The 19563-nt window shown below is 38.1% G+C and overlaps 1 protein-coding gene across 2 annotated transcripts in view; it reads left to right on the top strand.

Annotated features, from left to right (window-relative positions):
• LOC122807796 (ubiquitin-like modifier-activating enzyme 1) overlaps positions 1-19563 on the top strand; it is a 2541412-nt gene that overhangs the window by 1258786 nt on the left and 1263063 nt on the right. For both annotated transcript variants that reach the window (XM_044078854.1, XM_044078853.1), the window contains exon 19: positions 2940-3129. In XM_044078854.1, the coding sequence (XP_043934789.1) occupies positions 2940-3129 (190 nt within the window). The remainder of the gene's footprint in view (positions 1-2939; positions 3130-19563) is intronic.

The raw sequence follows: 19563 nt of genomic DNA on the forward strand, positions 1-19563 counted from the left end.
GGGTTAATAAACAAAAAAAAAAGAAAAATCTAGCAAAGCTAGATTATTACTCTGTGATACCTTAAATCTCTTGTATCAAAGGCAGCATAGGATATATATGCAAATTACCATTTAAGGATATCAGGTGTTTCAACTAAATGGCACTTCTGAATGGCCATGACTTTTTCTTTTAAGTCTGTTTATGGACAATTTCAGGCCAATAAAGCCAAACCCTCTAGCTGTGGACACGCATGACTCTGCCTTCTTATGGCATGATCAGCACAGCATAAGAGGAATGTTTAGCTTTTGGAAACACAGGGTTGTCATGCCCAACTGATGTCCATAAACATTGGGTCGATATTGAATCAGCGAATACTGATTCATTGACCCTATGTAAGCGAAAGCTTACAATCCTGAACTCTCGGAATAGCAATTTTTTTCCCAGGGAAATAAAAATCGCTGTTTCACAAAAAAAAAAAAAAATCTTAAAACACTATATAATGTGGGGGGCTTCGCCTCCCACACTCCCCTACTTAAATATACCAACTCCAAGATCGCACCACAGTGGAGGAAATGGCAAACTCCCAAAACTGTCCCAGTGATTTTTTTCCCTGGGAAAAAAATCGCTTTTCCGGGTGTTCAGGATTGTAAGCTTTCGCTTACATAGGGTCGATGAATCAGCGTTCGCTTTTTTAAGTATTCGCTGATTCAATATAGACCCTAAACATTAGGGTATCTACAAAATATCCCAACTAACAAACTAAATCAATGAGTAAAAGTCACACAGGAAAACCAGTTGGTTAAAAAACACAAAAAGAAAAATCTAGCAAAGCTAGAATTTCTAATGTGTGATACCTGAAATCTCTTGTATCAGAGGCAATATGATATATATATGCAAATTACCCTTTAAAGATATCAGATGTTTCAGCTAAATGGCAATTCTGAATCTCCATGACTTTTTCTTTTACTTAGCTGAAACACCTGATATCCTTAAAGGGTAATGTGCATATATATCCCATGTTGCCTCTGATACAAGAGGTTTAAGGTATCACACAGTAGAAATTCTAGCTTTGCCAGATTTTTCTTTTTGTGTTTTTTTAACCAATTGGTTTTCCTGTGTGACCTTTTTACTTATTGTTTTAGTATATTAAGCAGGGTGAGACGGGTGTCACGTACAGCTCACTTAAAGACACTGTGTGGGCTGAGTGACCTCAAAGGTTCATTATAATAAGTGATGCAGTTTGCTTAAAGAAACTGTGTGGTCTTTGAACTACAGGCAACCAAATGCTTCATTCTGGCATCAGCCATCATGTTTTTGATCAGTAGTTTATTTGGGGGTTGTAGGGGTTATGATTAAATAATCTAGACCCCATTTCTTTCATTGCAGTACAAGTGCAAAACAGTATTAAATATGTGCACACAGAAATAACAGTATACATCACATTATTGTAATACCACATTTTTTGGATATAAAATATAACTTTGAAACCGTATCTGTCTCCATGGTGCAAAGAAATAAAGGCCTGACTGTACCTCAGACAACCCATGTTTCACTAGTGGCCCCAACACTGGAGAGACCAGGCAGGGGATGAGAGGAGTGAGTGTCTGATGCCACCCCATCCATCATGGGGAAAGGGATGCAGCTTGGTTTGCTGCAATGGCAGTCATTGCAACATTAAGAACTAAGCAAGCTTGCTGTGGAAACAGCATGCCTTTTTTTATTTTATTTATCCTTTGTTGACTGGGTTAGTTGCATTAGGTTTGGGGCTTCTTTTCAGGGGGGACCTGAGGTGGTATTTATACCACTAGGTGAAATTTTGCCAGGGCTTCGGGGAACGTCTCCTACTTTTTTTCAGTAGATGCCATGGGATCTTTTATATCCACCAGAACTACCACCAACTGAAGAAGATGGGGCCTTAGTTTAACTTCTCATTCAAAGGATGATACACTCAGGAATAAAGCACCCCCCCTCATGCTGCACTGCAGTGTCAGAAGTTCAGTCACCTGAAGTGGGAACAGAACCCACAACCTTCTGGTCTTCCAGCACCAAAGATGGGTATGCTACCTGTTGTGCCACTAACCATTGAATGGAAGGTTGCATATGGACCTCCTTAGGAAGCTGTATCAGAGCTCACAAGGCTGCTGCTGGAGTGAAGATGGGTAGTCCACATGCTCTGTAGACTGGCCCACTCTATAACACCTGACTTTTGACTCCACCAAGGAATGAATGGGGCAAAGATCTCTTGACCGATGGAGGAACAAATGGGTAAACTGGGTGCAAGAAGGGGAGCCACTGGTCATATCCTTTGGCTAGTAAAAAATAAACAAACAAAAGAAACATAACTTTGAACCCTACTCTGATATTAGATAACTGCTGTGTAGCCTATTTAATATGCTCATGTCCCTACCACTTGATTATACAATATACTATAAATAAGCAATACTCGTGATATACTTTATGTAAGCGACACTCAGGATGTACTTTAAGTGATAGAATGTACTTTAAATAAGTGATACTCATGATATACATTAAATAAGTGATACAATGTACTTTAAATAAGCGATACTCATGATATCCTTTAAATAAGTGATACAATGTACTTTAAATAAGTGAGACTCATGATGTACTTTAAATAAGTGATAAAATGTACTTTAAATAAGCGATACTCATGATATACTTTAAATAAGCGACACAATGTACTTTAAATAAGCAACACTCATAACTCTTCCCTTACACAAAACAATACCTTTTTTGCATCCCTTGTGCATTTGAATTTCCTCTGTATTTTGACAGACATATTATCTTTCCTTCCAAACTATAACTCCATTCTTAGAGATGAGGGTTGTAGAGGGTCTGAGGACTTAAAGACAGGGAATGTCAATGCCTGTCCTGACACTGTATTACTGCAGATATTATGGGAATGTTTAATTACTAATCCATGTTTTTCTCTTTGATTTAGATACTTCATCTGGATTACATAGTTACAACTGCCAAGCTGTTCGCTGAAACATATGGTATCCAGTGGGACACAGACAGAGCTTCTATCATTAACATACTATCAGAGGTGAAGGTTTCTAAATTCACTCCCAGATCTGGAGTGAAGATCCACGTTGATGACAAGGAGATGCAGGATGATGCAGAAAGCGTGGGTAAGTGCGATGTTCCTGTAATGCAAAATGTCATATTGAACCAGTAATCCAAGAGGAATGCAATGCTATTTTTCCTTTGGTCTACATTGCTGAAAGTTTTGGCATATGAAATGTACATTCTGTCTGCATTTCTATGCTTATTTCAGTATTTAATGGCTTATTTTTTACCTTAATATATTCAGTTATCTGTGTGAGCGGTAGTAGTCTACAGAGGACATTCTGCCATTTTTTTTGTACATGTTACAGAGGGCACTGTTACTGTATATATTAGAGGGAGTGTTGTACATATTGCAGGTGGTCCTCTATGTGTTATGGATGGTGCTTTATGTGGTGCAGAAGGTGTTGTACACCATAAAGAGGGTGATAAACATTACAGAAAGTGCTGAATATACAACTAGAGAGTGTTCTCCTTGTTATGGAGAATGGGGTATCCATTACAGAGACTACATGGTAGGAAGAGTGCTTTATCTGTTACGATGGTGTTGTATTTTGTACAATACAGTTGTGTGTGTCGTGCAGGTTGCTTTGTGTCTGACTGTGACTGTTGTATATTTTAAATTGGGTACTTCATGTGTTGTGGAGGTTGTTGCACGTGTTACAGATGGTGCTGTACGTGTTGCTGAGGGAGCTAGATGTAGTATAAAGAACAATCTGTTACAGAGAATGTCGTACATGTTGCATGGTACTGAGTCAGTGAATATGTTCTAGAAGGTGCAGTACATGTGACATGGAACCAAGGATATGTGTTTCAGAGAATGCTTTACATGTTAGACAGCACAGCGAGTGGATGTGTTACAGAGAGTGCTATATATACATTGTATACAGAAGATGATGTACGTGATACAGAAGGTACTGTGCATGTTGCTGTAGTTGTATGCGAGTGTACTGAAGGAGATAATGTATGTATTAGGGTGTTGTACATGTTAGAGATGGTAGTACAGATGTTTCTTAGCTGCTGTATATCTTACAGTGAGTGCTGTGCGCGTTACTGAATGTACTACATTACAGTGGATGCTGGAGCTATTGCAGAGACTGCTGTTAATGTTGCAGAGAACACTGTTTTATAGAGGATGCTGTGCATGTTAACATCGTGCTGTTAAACATTACACATTATGTGTTGCATGTTACAGAGCGTGATGTACATGTTGCAGATAGTGGAGGATGCTGTGTATGGGGTCTATAATACCATATTGAATGGTAAGAATGTCGAACGCTCATATGAGCGAAAACACATGAGAATGAACTTGCTATTGTGGGGGCTGTGCCCCCCACACCCCCCCTCCCGCTAAATATATATTTCAACTCCGAGGTCACACTACAGTGAGAAAAGGGCAAATATTCTAAGGGTCTACTTTATGTGCTCGAAGTCCGAGAATATCGAATATGTAGGTGGAGATTTCCATTTACTTCAATGTAATGCGATCTTGGAGTTGGTATATTTTAGTAGCGGGGGGGGGGTGGGGGGAGCAGGCGGGCTTGCCCCCCTGCCTACACTAGTTTACATTCTTTTTTTGTGTGTAATTTTTTTTTCGGACTTCGATTGTTTCATAATTCGATGCATATGGTTCGATCCATATGCATTCAAGCTATGAAACTTTAGAGGTCCTAAAGTAGACCCATATTCTAATCCTCACTGTACCACGACCACAAAAAAAAAAGTTTGTTCTTGTGCGTGTTCACTCATATGAGCATTCGACATTCTAACCATTCGATATGGTAGTATAGACCCTGTGTATGTACGTTGTTGGTAGTTCGTATGTATTTACAGTAAATCGCAGTTTACTCATCAGGCATTTACAGTGTTTTACGGTATTAAGACATAATTTTTAGTATGTTAGGATTTGCTGATATCCACAGTTTGCAATGTTTTACAAAAAAATAGACATCTAAAATATTTTACAATGGGAAGATAACTAAATTTGCAGATAACTACAATTTGTAGAGAGTTAATGTTTTAACATCCTGTATATGTTCATTGTAAGTCGAAAATTTTATACTAAAAAATTGGACTTGAAAATGGGGAGCAACATATGTATGGCTGATAAGGTATCTAAAGTAAGAATTGGTTGTCCTCTAATTAAAAAATAAAATTCCTGCAAAACAAAAACATAAAAAATATCCATGAAGATAAGTATGTCTGCATGTAACAATTAAAGCAATAACCATTGCTGCTTTTAACGACCAGTTCCATGACTGCAAAGAAAATGAAAAAAATGTCCACAGTAATATATTGTTTATGTTGCACACTTTCACAGACACACAGCCCTTTCAAATTACTATTATGACCACAGTAGTAATGTGTTTTAAATTACTGCCATCATTTACAGCCACACGTACCAACCCAACTGCTGTGATTATTAGAAGAAAATGCTTAAATGGTTACCTCATTGCCTGAGTATGGAATGGCTGGCTGTGTCTTATTACTATATAATAAGATGTCATTAAACAGGGAACCGTTTTCATTATTTGTTGATATCCACATTACCTGCTTTATCATAAATTTAGTAGTGATTAGGAGAAAGTGGGTAACTGGAGAATGGATAAAATAATTTATTGTAGCAAAACATAAGCATCACTATCTTAAAAAACTACATTTCATAAAATGTGAAACTCAAAACACCAATCATTTTTAACACCTACATGTATGGAATATTCAATACATTTTAATGGGCATTGGTTCTCAAAAGCTGCCTTTAACTTTTACACAATGTTTATATATTTTTTCTTAAGGTAAAGTTAAATGCTAAGTCTATGCTTGTATAGAAGCATACTTTATTTTATTTATCTGTTTTATTTTTGTTTGTTTATGGGGCAGAGCACCGATCATATATGACTATTTACAGGTACGGCCTCAGTTGTAGTCTGTGTCCAGTTTCTAAAAAAATAAATACAAAAATAAAACAATGATTACAGATGTGCATTGCCCAGATGTAAAGTATGACAGAAATGATTAGAGGTGGACAGAGTGGCTTAGCTAATATGACCAGCAGAAGCACACTTGCTTTATTTCATTAAAACTTCTTTGAATTATATCCTTAAGGAGAATGACAACAGTCACACAGGGAGAGGGGTCCGAATGGAGAGATGATAAATTAGCAATCAAAGAAAGGTAGTAGTGCTGAAACTGAATTCATCCTCAAGTCTTGGTGAGTAACTTCACGAGGTGGACCCTGATTTTCACAAAATCTCACCAAGATGTCGCTGATATATAGACTGTATTTATATAGCATACATCATGGACAGAAGTAGGTCAAAAATTAAAAAAGATAACTGGGTGCACAAGACCCAGGATAAAAAAGTACCCAATCCTGGTAGGCACATTGGTGCCAGGACTGTAAAAGATGACAGTGTAGAATCTTGAAAATATGGAAACATCCCTACAGTGGGGCCAGCCCAGGGGGAGGATGGCCCCCATTGTAGAAGGAAGTAGTAGTCCAGAAAAATCACAAAAACTGATAGGCCAAAGACGAGCCATAAAGACAATAGAATGGGCAATTGAGGGTAAGAAAGAAATTATGTAGTGTTACTATTATGCAAAAAGCCCAGAATTTCCAGACACAAGATATACAAAAAAATGAAGAGAGAAATTAGAGGAAAGAAAAATACTTCCACAAAAAAAAAACTGCCAGAAGATTCAAATAAAAATGTGTGCTCATTAATAAAACAGATTTGTGGAAAACAGTATATAGACAATGGAACTTTGATCTGTTTGGAAAAAAGAAGCATCTGAGGAAGTGCAAAAATATAAACAACAAAACCTAGAGATTTTGAAAAGTATAAAAAAGAAATATGGACATGGGAAAGAAAGAGAGATTTGACATGGTGCAATATTTATGCAAAGGTAAAAGCCAAATTAATAAATATAAAGAAGAAAGCACCAAAGATACTCGAAGAGAAATACAGGCAAAGGCATCCAGATATGGAAAATTTCACAATAAAAAAAATAATATCACAGAGGGAATGTAGAAAAGAAGATTAGTAAAGTAGAGGTTAAAAAAATAAATAAAAGTTGAAGTTATGGAATGTCTGCAAAGTGAAGGATTTGGTGTAGAAGGTTTAGCACAGGTTACATCACAGCATGATGGAATGAGTCCCCAATATAAGGAGAAACAGGAAGATCAGGAGACATCTGAAGAAGAAATATGGACAGGGAAAGGAAAAGAGATTTAATATGGTGTGATATTTATGTAAAGGAGAAAGCAAAACTAACCAATACAAAAAGAGCAGCACCAAAGATATTTCAAGAGAAATACAGGCAAAGGAATCCGGACATGGAAAACTTTACAATACAAATAAGTAGACTAATAGGAAAAGTAGAAAAAGAGATTAGCAATGGAGAAGTTAAAGAAACAGAAACTGAGGTTATGGAGTACCTCCGAAGTGAAGGATTCAGTGTAGAAAATCTAATCCGGAAAGCACCACAACAGGATAGAGCAATAGATATCCAAATTAAGGAGAAACTAGTGGAACAGGGAGCAATTAGTCAGGTGCTATATGAAGATATTTTGAAGCCTTCTACAGGAAACCAGTATAAACATTCATTTGAAGCTTGACAGCAAGGGAACGATCAGGAAACTATGAAAACTTTTGACGCAGTCAATGTTGAGGAGTGATAGGCCAGTGAGTTCCCATATGACAGAGCAATGGATGGCACAGGATGAAATTGAAGAGAATGTGCCACAAGAAGATGCAATAGAACTTTCTATAGAATGCCCGCAGGAAATGGAGAACAAAAAATGTGCCCTCAGTTTAGAAGAAAATGAGCTAAGAGAAGAGTTACTTGATTTAATAGAGATAAATAGACATATTAATCTTAATGAAAGAAATAGAATGCCGAAGGTCAATAACACCCCAAAAGTCAGAAGTTGATAAAACAAATGAACACAGTAATTAGGACTGTTTGTAGAGATCCATGTGATATAACAGAAGTAAACAGGATATATTACTGTGCAGCTAAATTAATTGCTGATAAAATTCTACCACAAGAACACAGGGTAGTGAGTGAAAGGAAGGGGAGAAATCAAATACCATCATGGAAGTATCAAATAGAGAAAACTATAAAGCAATTAAGACAAGAAGTGTCACTGTTAGAACAGTATAAAAGATGGAACAGATAAACAAAAATACTTAGAAAGATAGACATGATAAAAGCAATGTACAGTATTAGAACAGATCAGGATCTATCATGCACTATTGCAAATAAACTAAAAATCTCAGCACAGGTGGAAAAACTTAGAAGATACACAGATAAATATAAAGGAAATGTACAAAATAAGCAATTTATTGATGACCCAAAAAAGTTTTGTAGAAAATTAAGAAACAAGGCAAAAGGAATTGAAACACCACCAAAGAAAGAGGAAGTAGATACATTTTGGAGAAGTATCTATGAATATCCTGTGGCACATAACAAAGATGCTAAACGGATAGAAGAAGTAAAAGAAAGAATAAGAAGTTTAAAGGTACAGGATATGAAATGGGATAAAATAACAACCAGAGAGATTGAAACAAAGTTAAGAAAAGCCTCTAACTGGAAAACCCCAGGCCTAGATGCAGTACCTAACTTTTGGTTAAAAGTATTAATATCTTTACATGAGGATTTAGCCATGAGTAAGAACTATTTGTATGTGCATCCTGAACAGACACCAACCTGGCTAACAACAGGAAAAACAATGCTCCTACTTAAGAGTGAACCTGCAAGCTACCCTAAAAATTATAGAGCAATAAACTTGCCTTCCAACGACATAAAACTGTACACAGGAATTGAAGCCGACAGAGTTTATAGTAATTTAGAAGAAAACTCAATTATTGCAGTAGAACAAAAGGGCAATAAAAGAAAGTCATACAGAACAAAGGATCATTTGTTGTTAAATAAAGTCATAATAGAGAACTGTAAAAAGGGGGAGAATCTAAGTATGGCAAAAAAGATTTGATAATATCCCACATTTATGAATAAAAGAGTGCTTAAAATGTATAAGATATGCCCTACACTGAATGACTGCATTATAGTGACCATGAAACAGTGGCAGACCACTTTGCAATTAAGCCATGATAAGGGAGAAATTATTATCCCAGGGATAAAAGTCCAAAGGGGGAATGTTCCAGGGTGACTCTTTGTCACCGCTGCTATTCTGTCTTTCCCATAACCCATTAAGCTGTCTACTTAAAAGATTAGGCCATGGCTACAATTTGGCTCCTACAAAACAACAAAGTGTAAAGACCTCTCATCTTCTCTTTGTCAGTGATTTAAAACTGTATAGTTCATCAGATAGGGAACTGAAAGCACAACTGCAAGTTGTCAAAACTTTTCAGATGGTATAAGAATGTCATTTAGTCTTGATAAATGTGCAAAAGCAACATTTAAAGCAGGAAAACTGCAGCACCAAGAAAACATCAGTTTGGGACAAGAATGTGATATAAAATAACTTGAGCAAGAGGGAGTGTATAAATACTTGGGAATTAATGAAGGATCAACAATAAAACATGAACAAATGCGAATAAAACTTAGTAAAGAATACTTTAGAAGACTTAAATTAATCCTGAAAACAGCGGTGACATCTTATAGGTTCATAGGATGGTACTAGGCTATCGGCCCTAAGGCCTATACAAGCCAAGCCATAACAATTCCCTGGATATTTCTTCCCACAATATTTACTTCCCTGGACCCCTGTCTAGAAGGGCGACTGACGTGATCCCAGGGGTGAATTTCCTATCTCCCATCCAATCGTCAGGGTTCCTTTTGAAGAGGGCCAAGGAGGTGCTCTGCTTGACATATATGGGCAGTCTATTCCAGAGTATGGGGAGTCTCTGGGTCAGGAACCTATCCCTCCAGCATGTTTTGTTCATTGTGATGACAAGGTTTAGATTCCTGGAGCATGCAGCTCTGAGGGATTGGGATTTCTTTAAGTGGAGCATGTCCAACAGCTCAGGGTTTGACATGGCCTTGTATGTTAAGCAGAGATCGCCTCTGAGTAGATGATATGCCACAGAGTATAGCTGGAGTTTTTTTAGATGGTCAGCATAGGGCATCTGCTTTAGGCCTGTGATTCTTTTAGTGAGGTATTTCTGTGGCCTTTCCAGCTGTTGCAGATGTCTTGTGAGGTACATACCAAACTGGATGTTGTACTCTATAATATGTCTAATGAGGGATGAGTACAGTGGGACAATGACCTCATGTTTTCTGGATGAAAAGCCCTTGGTGATGAGGTGTGCCACATGAAGGATTTCCTCACTGTTGTGGCGATGTGGTTATCGAAGGCGAGACCACTGTCCACCTCCCTCATCACACTTTCGGTGTTTAGTGTACTGCCACCTATGTGGTAATTCATGGGTACATGTTTTTTCCCAAAGGGGATAACTATAAATTTTTTGGCATTAAACTTGAGCCCATGGCTCTGGCACTAAGCATCTGTTTCTGTAAGGCCCTTTTGTACAATACCCACATCATTTGGGGATTCAGTAATGGCTCTCAGTTTGCAGTCATCTGCGAACTTTGTTAGCCAGAGTCCCTTAGTGTTGGCCTGTACTTCAGAGAAGTAGATACCAAACAAGAGTGGTCCGAGGACTGAACCCTGAGGTACTCCACTTGTCACTTGTCTGGAGCTGGATTTGGAGTCGGCTACTTTTACAGTGTGGGTTCTGTCAGTAAGCCAGTTGGCAACCCATCAAGTGACATAGGGATTTATGCCCAGCTTAGTAAGTTTATCTATTTTTCCAGAGTGGGGGGTGGTGTTGAAGGCCCTGGTGAGGTCCAGATAGGCTATGTGGACCATCTTATTCTCATCCACAGCTCTGGAGACTGATTCAAAGAAGTCAGTCAGGTTCAGGTGACAAGATTGGCTCTTCATGAACCCAAACTGGGTGGGGTCCAGTGTTTGAATGTTGCCAGTGCCTTTGTTTATAAGTTCCATGGTAATGCATTCCATGCTCTTGCATTTTCATTCATTTTGTAGTTCATGTAGTACACAGCCCGGGATGTCATCTGGACCCATGGATGCTGTATTCTTAGCTTTGGAGAGTGCGGTTTCTACCTGTGTGGCAGTGATTACCAGAATTTGGCAATCTTTTGGTATTGAGATGGGCCCTTTAGGGGTGAGGGGGGGGGGGGTAAAGTTGGCAATAAATCGATCTGCCAGGATATTGGCAATATCCTTGGGATCAGTATATTTAATGCCATTCTGTTGTAGCTCAGGACAAATCTGAGCATTGACATTTAGATTCTTGACATAACTATAGAATAACCACATCGCCACAACAGTCAGAATGCCTTGTGGTTGTCTTTGGAATCTTTGGCAATTTTATTTTCATAACTAGCTTTGGATGATTTTATGAGCTTCTTACTGAGGCTGGTCAGGGAGTTTTTTGCATCCTGGGATATTCCTCTCTTCTGCAACAGTTTCTTCCTTCTGTTGTTTAGTTTGTTTATGGCAGGGGACCACCAGATTGGCTTTCTTTTTTTTGGAGGAGAGCATCTTGGTTCTATTTGGGATGTCACGATTCATGCACGAGTGGATGTGCTCGTACAGTGCCTTAGTGTAGGATTCGGCAGTCGAACTTTCAGCTCCCGTCTGCATGAGTGTCATGAAGTTTGTCACTTTTGACTTGAGAAGCATGAAGTTGGCTTTGGAGAAGTTTTTTACGGAGGTTTCCTTACTGGGGGGTGGGAGTGGGATGTGGATGTCAAGGGTGATTTGCTTATGGTCAGACCTGACCAATGAGGAGGTGACCACTGGTGTGGAGCATCTATCTCCCATGTTGGTAATGACCAGGTCTAGGATATTCGAGCCCCTGGTGGGACAGTGGACTAGTTGATCCAGGGCATCGGAATTTATGAATTCCATGAACCGTTGGGAAAAGGTGTTGGTACCCGAGTAGTTTTCCCAGTTAATGGCAGGGTAGTTGAAATCACCCAGTATTAGGGTGTTTGGTTGTATCTTTAAATTCAAGCTATAAACCAATTTGCTTTTCCTGTCCTAACTTACAGACTTGGAATGATTGACTGGCCCCAGAATGTGTTGGATAGATTAGACAGGAAAACAAGAAGGATGCTTCATGCTCACCAAATGATTTATAAAAATCAGTGCATTCCAAGATTATATATCCCCTGTTCTGATGGAGGGATGGGCTTCCTTGAAATTGATTACATGTATAGATCTGCTGTCATGGGACTGCTGACCTCACAAGACCCAAACTTAGTGAAAGTTTTGAAACATTAGGAGAATAAATCTAAGGTGGCATGAAGCAGGAATGGAAATCAAACCAGAAATAGATAAAAATCAGGCAGCAACTGAATGTGCCAAAAAGCAAAAGAAAGAATATAAGGTGAAGGACCAGATGAGAAGGCAAGAAATGTGGAAAATGCATAAATATAGTTGCAAGTATAGAAAACGTTTGGAATAACCTCATGTTGATCAGAACTGAATGCAGGAACGGTTAAGGAGAGGTGAATTCAACCCAAGAGATGAAAGGTTAATATTAGCAGCCCAAGATAGTGAGCTACATACATGATGGTTTACAAAGTCCATTGAAGATGTGAGAGAAACAGATAAATGTAGGTTTTGTAAAACAGAATTGGAAACAGTTGCAAACCTCATTTCTGGTTGTGATATACTAATGACAGAAGGACTGTATACTGAAAGGCATAATAATGTGGTAAGACTGTTGCACTGGGGATTGTCCAAACATTATAATACTGAAGTGACTGAAAAACACTGAAAACATGAGCTGCAAAGCATCATAGAAAATGAAGTCTACATCACATGAGATCACCCATTACCAACAGTTCAAAAGATAGATACTAGAAAACTGGATATAGTGGTCCATAAAAAGTAGACAAAAGTAGCATTGATCATTGAAATCACCACACCCATTGACTACAGTGTCTTGCATACAGAGAGACACAAAGTCATAAAATATCAGGATTTGCAGGCAGAAATGAGAGCAATGTGGAAGAAAGATACCCAGACAGTTTCAGTACTAGTAGGAGCAATGGGTCTTATAAAAAATAATCTAGAATCATATTTAGATACGTTACCAATATATGCAATATTGTACGAATTGCAGAAGAGGTCATTACTGGGCACATTGCAGCAGCACTTCTGGCTGACATTAAAGACTGAAGCAATACTAATTTCATGAACTTTAATCATATTTTGACTTAGGAATGGGGTCCATTCCCATCATGATAATAGAAACCCAAAAGACTTGTAGAAATGTTCTCGGCTGGAGCGCCATCTGTGTGGAGTCTGCATGTCCTCCCCGCAGTCGAGTGGCATTTGAAAGGCATGCATAGAATGAGCGTGCCTTCTCTGAAGGTTGGGCGTTGAGCTGGCACCTCAGCACCCATAAAAAAAATCTACTGCCAATCATTAGTGGATCGGAGTTCCGCTGTGGCGACCTCTAACCGGGAAAAGCCGAAATAAAAACAACATTATGTTCATGAAGTAGTAGAAAGTATTCTAAAATCTAAGCTAGCATGAGAATGGAGAATGAGATTCTGCCAGCAGGGATTACTATAATTAGGGGCATGGAGAATAGGCAAGAGGGGGCCGGGAATTTACAGAAGAAATCTGGTAAAAGAACCAAGGTATTGGGAGCAAATATGTAGAGAGGGAAAGTTGATAGAATGGGAAGAGGCTAAGAATTCATGCAGACTAGAGACTGCCTTCTCTATCAAGGACTGATATCTTGAGTATAGACAAAAAGGGATAGGGGAACTGTAAGTGAAATACCTGTTCTGGTAGAGTTTTTAATTGAATCTAGAACAGAAGTTGTTAAAAAGGAATAATTAGTAGGGCATATAATATACTGCACAATAACTGTTGGAATCAATCAGAGGAGGTTAGAAATGATTTGGAATGGAGATTGGATTAGCAATTCACAAGGAAACAATGGGAGGGCATATGTATGGCTCCCAAATATGCAACAAAGTCTGCAGGATTTAGGATTTTTACTTGGAAGTGTTTGCATAGGTAGTTTTGTACCCCAAGCAGGCGCCAAATATTTTTTTCCTCAGGTAGATGGCAGATGTTGGAGGTGTGATGGAGAAGAAAGAGGTAAGTGGGAACATATGTTTTGGGGAGTGTAATGACTTGGCATACTTTAAAAATTCCCCTCCAGAGTACTCTGACAGAAATATTGGCTGAGCAAATGGATGTAACTAAGGAAATTATTTCTTGAGTTGGGACACAGGATCTGAATTGCCTAGACATAGCGAGGCCTGGTCAAGTTTGATTCTGGTGCCTGCTAGAAACAATTAGTACATAATGAAAATTAAATCAACTGTGTTTGAAGTATTGAATATTAGAACAGAGATAAAAGAACTGCAAGTGGGACCTTTGAAAAGGGAAGGAGCAAATTAAATAGAAAGAATGGAATTTGTAGGAACTATACATTCAGAATAATGCTTTGGAGGAGACTGAGGTTTAAGGGACATCAGGAACTGATCAGTTTATGTAATGTTGAATTGTTGAATATGCAAAATGTTGTTGTTGTTTGTCTTTCGGCTTTTCCCGGTTAGGGGTCGCCACAGCGGAACTCTGGTCTGCTAATGATTGGCAGTAGATTTTCACGAACGCCGAGGTGCCGGCTCGACGATCAACCTTCAACAAAGGCATGCCCATTTACACATGTCTTTCGAACACCCACCCAACCATGGGGAGGGCATGCAGACTTCACACAGAAGGCACTCCCGCACTCCAGCCGAGAATCGAACGGGAGAACCTCTTGCTGTGAGGCAACAATGCTACCGCTGCACCACAGTGTATATCGTTGAATATGCAAAATAATACATGTGATGTACAATGTTTGCAACTGGGAATATATTAATGTGAGTTGTTTTCTTTTAAATAACTGTATGCTTACTTATGTCTGAAGTGATAATTTAAGAAAGGTGTTAAATTTAAAAATAATTCTTTGAATCGTGGCCTGTACTTAGAAAATGTGGAATGTTCTTTTACTTCTGAGGGGGAAGAGTGCCATAGTTTAGGGGCAAGTATTGAGACACTTGTTGGTGCAGTGGAGTTTGGTTCTGGGAGTTTGGAGTGTAGGTACAGAGTTAGGGTGATGTCTGAGTTTGCTGGAGAGGGAAGAGTGGTGGTTTAGAATAACATTTAGATTTGCCTTGGCTAGTTTTAACAGTTGTTTGGAACAGTATGAAAATATTTTTTCTCTATTAGGTTTAGTCACCAGATAATATTGCGCTAAACTTGATGACCACATAAAGTTAGCTAGGTTTGCATTAAGGATATCAGTGCAAGCAAATGTAAACACTGACATATGTGGGAGAATGAAGTCAAAATTGAGAGACTGTTTCTAAGTGCTTTGCGTATTTATAATGGAATTACTTACATGTTTCAGGTAACAACCAAAGGGTTTACTTTTGATGTTTACAGAGTTAAAAAGGAAAGGAAATAGTCTTGTGGGGGTCATTATCTGTGAAGCAGGAACAAACATACTAGTCTTTCAGATGGTTTCTTAATTTGCTTCCGAAACGAGGGTGGTTAATTTAATTTTGAATTTTAATGGTGGGGGAGGGGGTACTTCCAGTTAACTAGGATAATTTTCAAAAGTGTGTCTGCTTATTTAATTTTAAGATTTTTAACTACAGATGTGGACTGAACCCAAGTCGACCCATATCAGCCATAGCCCAGGAAGACTGCATTTGCATAATAGAAAACAAATGCATTCATATTTTATACCAATACAAAAATAAAAAAATGAGAATGCCAAATAATTAAACATTTGGAAAGTGCATATTGACCAAAGCAAGCTTGAATGTTAAATACAGTACGTATAAGTAATACCAGTAGATCTGAAAGTTTGTAAATGTTCCGCAAGATTTATGAGGTGGAGCAGGCTATTTTATGTGACATGAACTAACCAATGAAACGTTATACAAGTAGCATGTACCAACTACATTGCGCCAGACCTGATTGTAGCACTTTATTCTTATAATGTCACACTGTATATGTCGTTTGTATAATGTTAGCACATTGTTTGTTCTAAGCCAAGGCTTTTATTTGTAATTTCTTTTTGTCTTATTTTTTCACAGCTCATATTTTGACAGAACTTACAATGTTTTGAATTGTTGTACAATCCATTTTCACCATACTGACTATACCCTTTTGATGAAAACCATAACAATTCTAATTGTTAAGAACATGAATACCATACAAGTATGTAAATTATGAGCATGATGAAGCAGAAAACGTTATTTGCTTTAATTTAGTAATTGGTAGATGAGTCAACAGAGGACCAGTTATTTAAGTTTACATTTTTGCTAATAGTTTAAAGCATGGTTAAGTAGTTTTTAATGTGCTTAAGTAGTTTTCTAAAAGTTGTTAAACTCTTACTTGGAAGATAACCCTGTAGTCCGAGGCCAAGAACAGAAAATGCATGGACAACAGACAACAAGCTATTCCTAGGTCTGTCTAGTACAGTTGCTTTATGTGCGTAGGGTCACACCTAGTAGGGGGTATTTTAGATTAGTTCATAGATTAGTACTAAGCTAACGGCCCTTGTGAGCCATTTTAAGCCTAGCCAATTATCCCTTGTGAGATTCAAACCCTGCACCTTGTGTTTGTAAGGCAAACACCTTAACCATTAGGCCACCCTCCCAACCCTTTTCTGTTGTTTCAGATGAGAGTATTGGTACAAAATTATTGTGGAAAATTGTGTGGATATGTTTTAGTAGACTGAGATCTGAATGTTGCTGCACAGCTAATCAGTTTAGCTCCTATCTGAAATCTTGGCAGTCGAAATGCTGAGTGCTGATATACCAAAAAAAAAGATCAAAAACCCAGGAGAAGAGAGAATCTCAAACATCACTCTTCTCTTTTGAACATCTTTTTTTCAGGAGATCAAGCCCCCTGCACCCCACTGATGTGGGGGGGCCCCCTTATAGCCCCATACAACTCCAATATTACCATACCTTGGAGAAAAGAGAATATTCCGAGAAATAGCCATCTCAGACTTAGTATATGTAAGTCTGCTTTTTTCAGCCATTCAGTCTCTATGTTTCGGTACTCCCTCTAGGAGGTCCCAGCATTTCAAATAGTTACCAGCCAGGGCACATGTCTGACAGCGATAAAATGGGGGAGAAGAATGAAAAGGCAAATTCTATTTGATTTCATTTTCAGACTTCTAAAGATTTCTAGTAGAAGCACAGTCAAGAAAGGCCAAGGCATATTCTAACTGAAGCTGAAAAATATTTTTTATCAATTTGTGGTCTTCTTCACTGATGGTTACTGGTTGGGGAAGAGCTTTACAGCAGCCATAGAGGGTTGTATTAATTTTTGCTTTTATGCTATTGATGTGAGCAGACAAGAACAAAGAGAAGTTGAGAGTCTGATGTTGGTATTTACAGCTGGATGCATGTTCGGTACTTTGGTTATTATTAGTAAGAGGTGTAGAGTGATGGGGAAGGTTCTTAAGTTTCTGTGGTGTGCCAAATAATCTGAACCTAGTGTTTTGGCATTCATTTTAAGCAATTTCAGAACTTGTCTAATGTTGTTTGAAGATTTCTTACAATATTTTGGTTAGGAGCAGAGACAAAAAATACAAGATAATCTTCTTATAGAATGAGGTTGAAAAGTTTTAGGTCAGAGGGTAGATGATGAATGAAAAGACCGAAAAAATGGGTAAGCCTGTGGTGATATTTGTGGGAATGGAAACATTTTGTAAAGTAAAGTTTCTTTCAGAAATTTGCCTTGTGGGACAATCAGTTGTGGAGGAAGGAGAGAGGCCAGAGGTAAGAGCCTTTATTAAAAGATTTATACTGTCAAAGGCCTTGGTAAAGTCATTTAATATTACATCAATTAGATAAGCTTACAGACTCACACTGGTGATTAGATATGTTATACTGATAAAAGTGTTCAGTAACCCAATTGCACACTGCTTTTTGCAAATGGTTTGCTTAATGGGAAAGTAATTAGCATGGCCTATATTCAAAGTGCTTGTTGCACTTAAAAATTTGCTATAATGATTACCTCTTTCCACTACTTGATGTGGGTATGTTGTGTGAGGGGGAAGTTCAGATGTTGTAGGTGATGAGGAATTGTATCACTATACATTTAAATCAGAGGTAGAGGCCATCCACCCCAACTGATCCATGGTCTGGAAGGAATTCTGAGTTCTATTATTTCATTCTATGAGTTCTTTTCCTCAAATGGAGGTACTACAGTTCTACAGAAGGGTTAGGGAGAGTTGCTGCTGAGATGTTTCACTGAGGGCAATCAGATACTAGTGCAACATCACTGGGTGTACCTCTCAATTACTAAGATTTATTCATAGTACTATGATTTTGGCCCTCAAATTCATCCTTGTTCTTAGATTTTCTGTGGTCCTCTTAAAGTTAGACCTGTGTCCGTATCTTATTAAATAAGGTAAGGGCTGGATTTGTTAACACCTACACTAAGTGTAAACCATTCTGAGTTAATAAACAACACAAGCATAACTCCCACCTTCTTTCTCCTAATTGTAGTTTTCCTACTGATTTTCTTTCAACCTTAAATACTGAGGGGAGGGTTCATAAAGTTTACCACAATAGTCTACACTTAGTCTAATGATTTTCAGTGAATAGACAGCACAAAAATGTGGTAGGGATGTTCTTCAATAGAGATCATGTACACTTAATGAATGCTTAGTGTGCACTTAATGTAGGCATTCATGAATCTAACCCTGTCTAGTAAAGAATCTGTACCACTAACTGTATAGGCTCTGCTAAACAAAAAAATCCTTGTATTGTAAAAAATAAGAAAGTGCTTCACATGTTGGCCCTCTGATATGAGTTTTAAAGACCAAGGCTATGATTTTTAATAGTCAGAGGTTGAGAGGTATGTCACTGGGTGAGAAAGATGTGTATGAATAGTTTGTTTTAGATTGACTCAGTTATTAAGGTCTTTCCAAAATGACCTAGAATTTAAAAAGGTTGAACTTTAATGATTATAAATGTCTATAGCTTTTAAACATCTGAAGGCCTTCTTAGCTTTTCAAAAGTGTCTATAATGCTGTGGATGCCTCACCCAGGTATGCTATTTCAGGTCTACTGCTGAGAAGGTGTGCATGATACAGAACCAAAAGCTACACTAAAGGATTAAGAACAAAGCTTATAGACGTTGCAGTGACAACGCAGAGAATTATGACTGGGTCTCCAATCATAACTGGCTTATTATGCATTTGGAGCGTGGATGCCAAGAAATGCACTTTGAGATCAAAGCTCGAGAAGTGAATCTTGGCGTCCATGTCAAGAACGCATAATGTAGGTTATGACTGGAGAGCTGATCATAATTCTTTGTGGTCCATAGAGCCTTATCTGCTCTGTGTACTAGTAGCTACAGAAGAAAAAATAGTGCAAAGTGTTTTTCTGGCTTTCAAAGCCATAAAGCACTTAGTGAGGGCTGTTAGAAAGACAACGTTAACATGTCTTATGTTACAGAA

The sequence above is a fragment of the Protopterus annectens genome, chromosome 7.part1 (assembly GCF_019279795.1).
Source record: "Protopterus annectens isolate FY-2018-M chromosome 7.part1, PAN1.0, whole genome shotgun sequence".
Taxonomy (NCBI): domain Eukaryota; kingdom Metazoa; phylum Chordata; order Ceratodontiformes; family Protopteridae; genus Protopterus; species Protopterus annectens.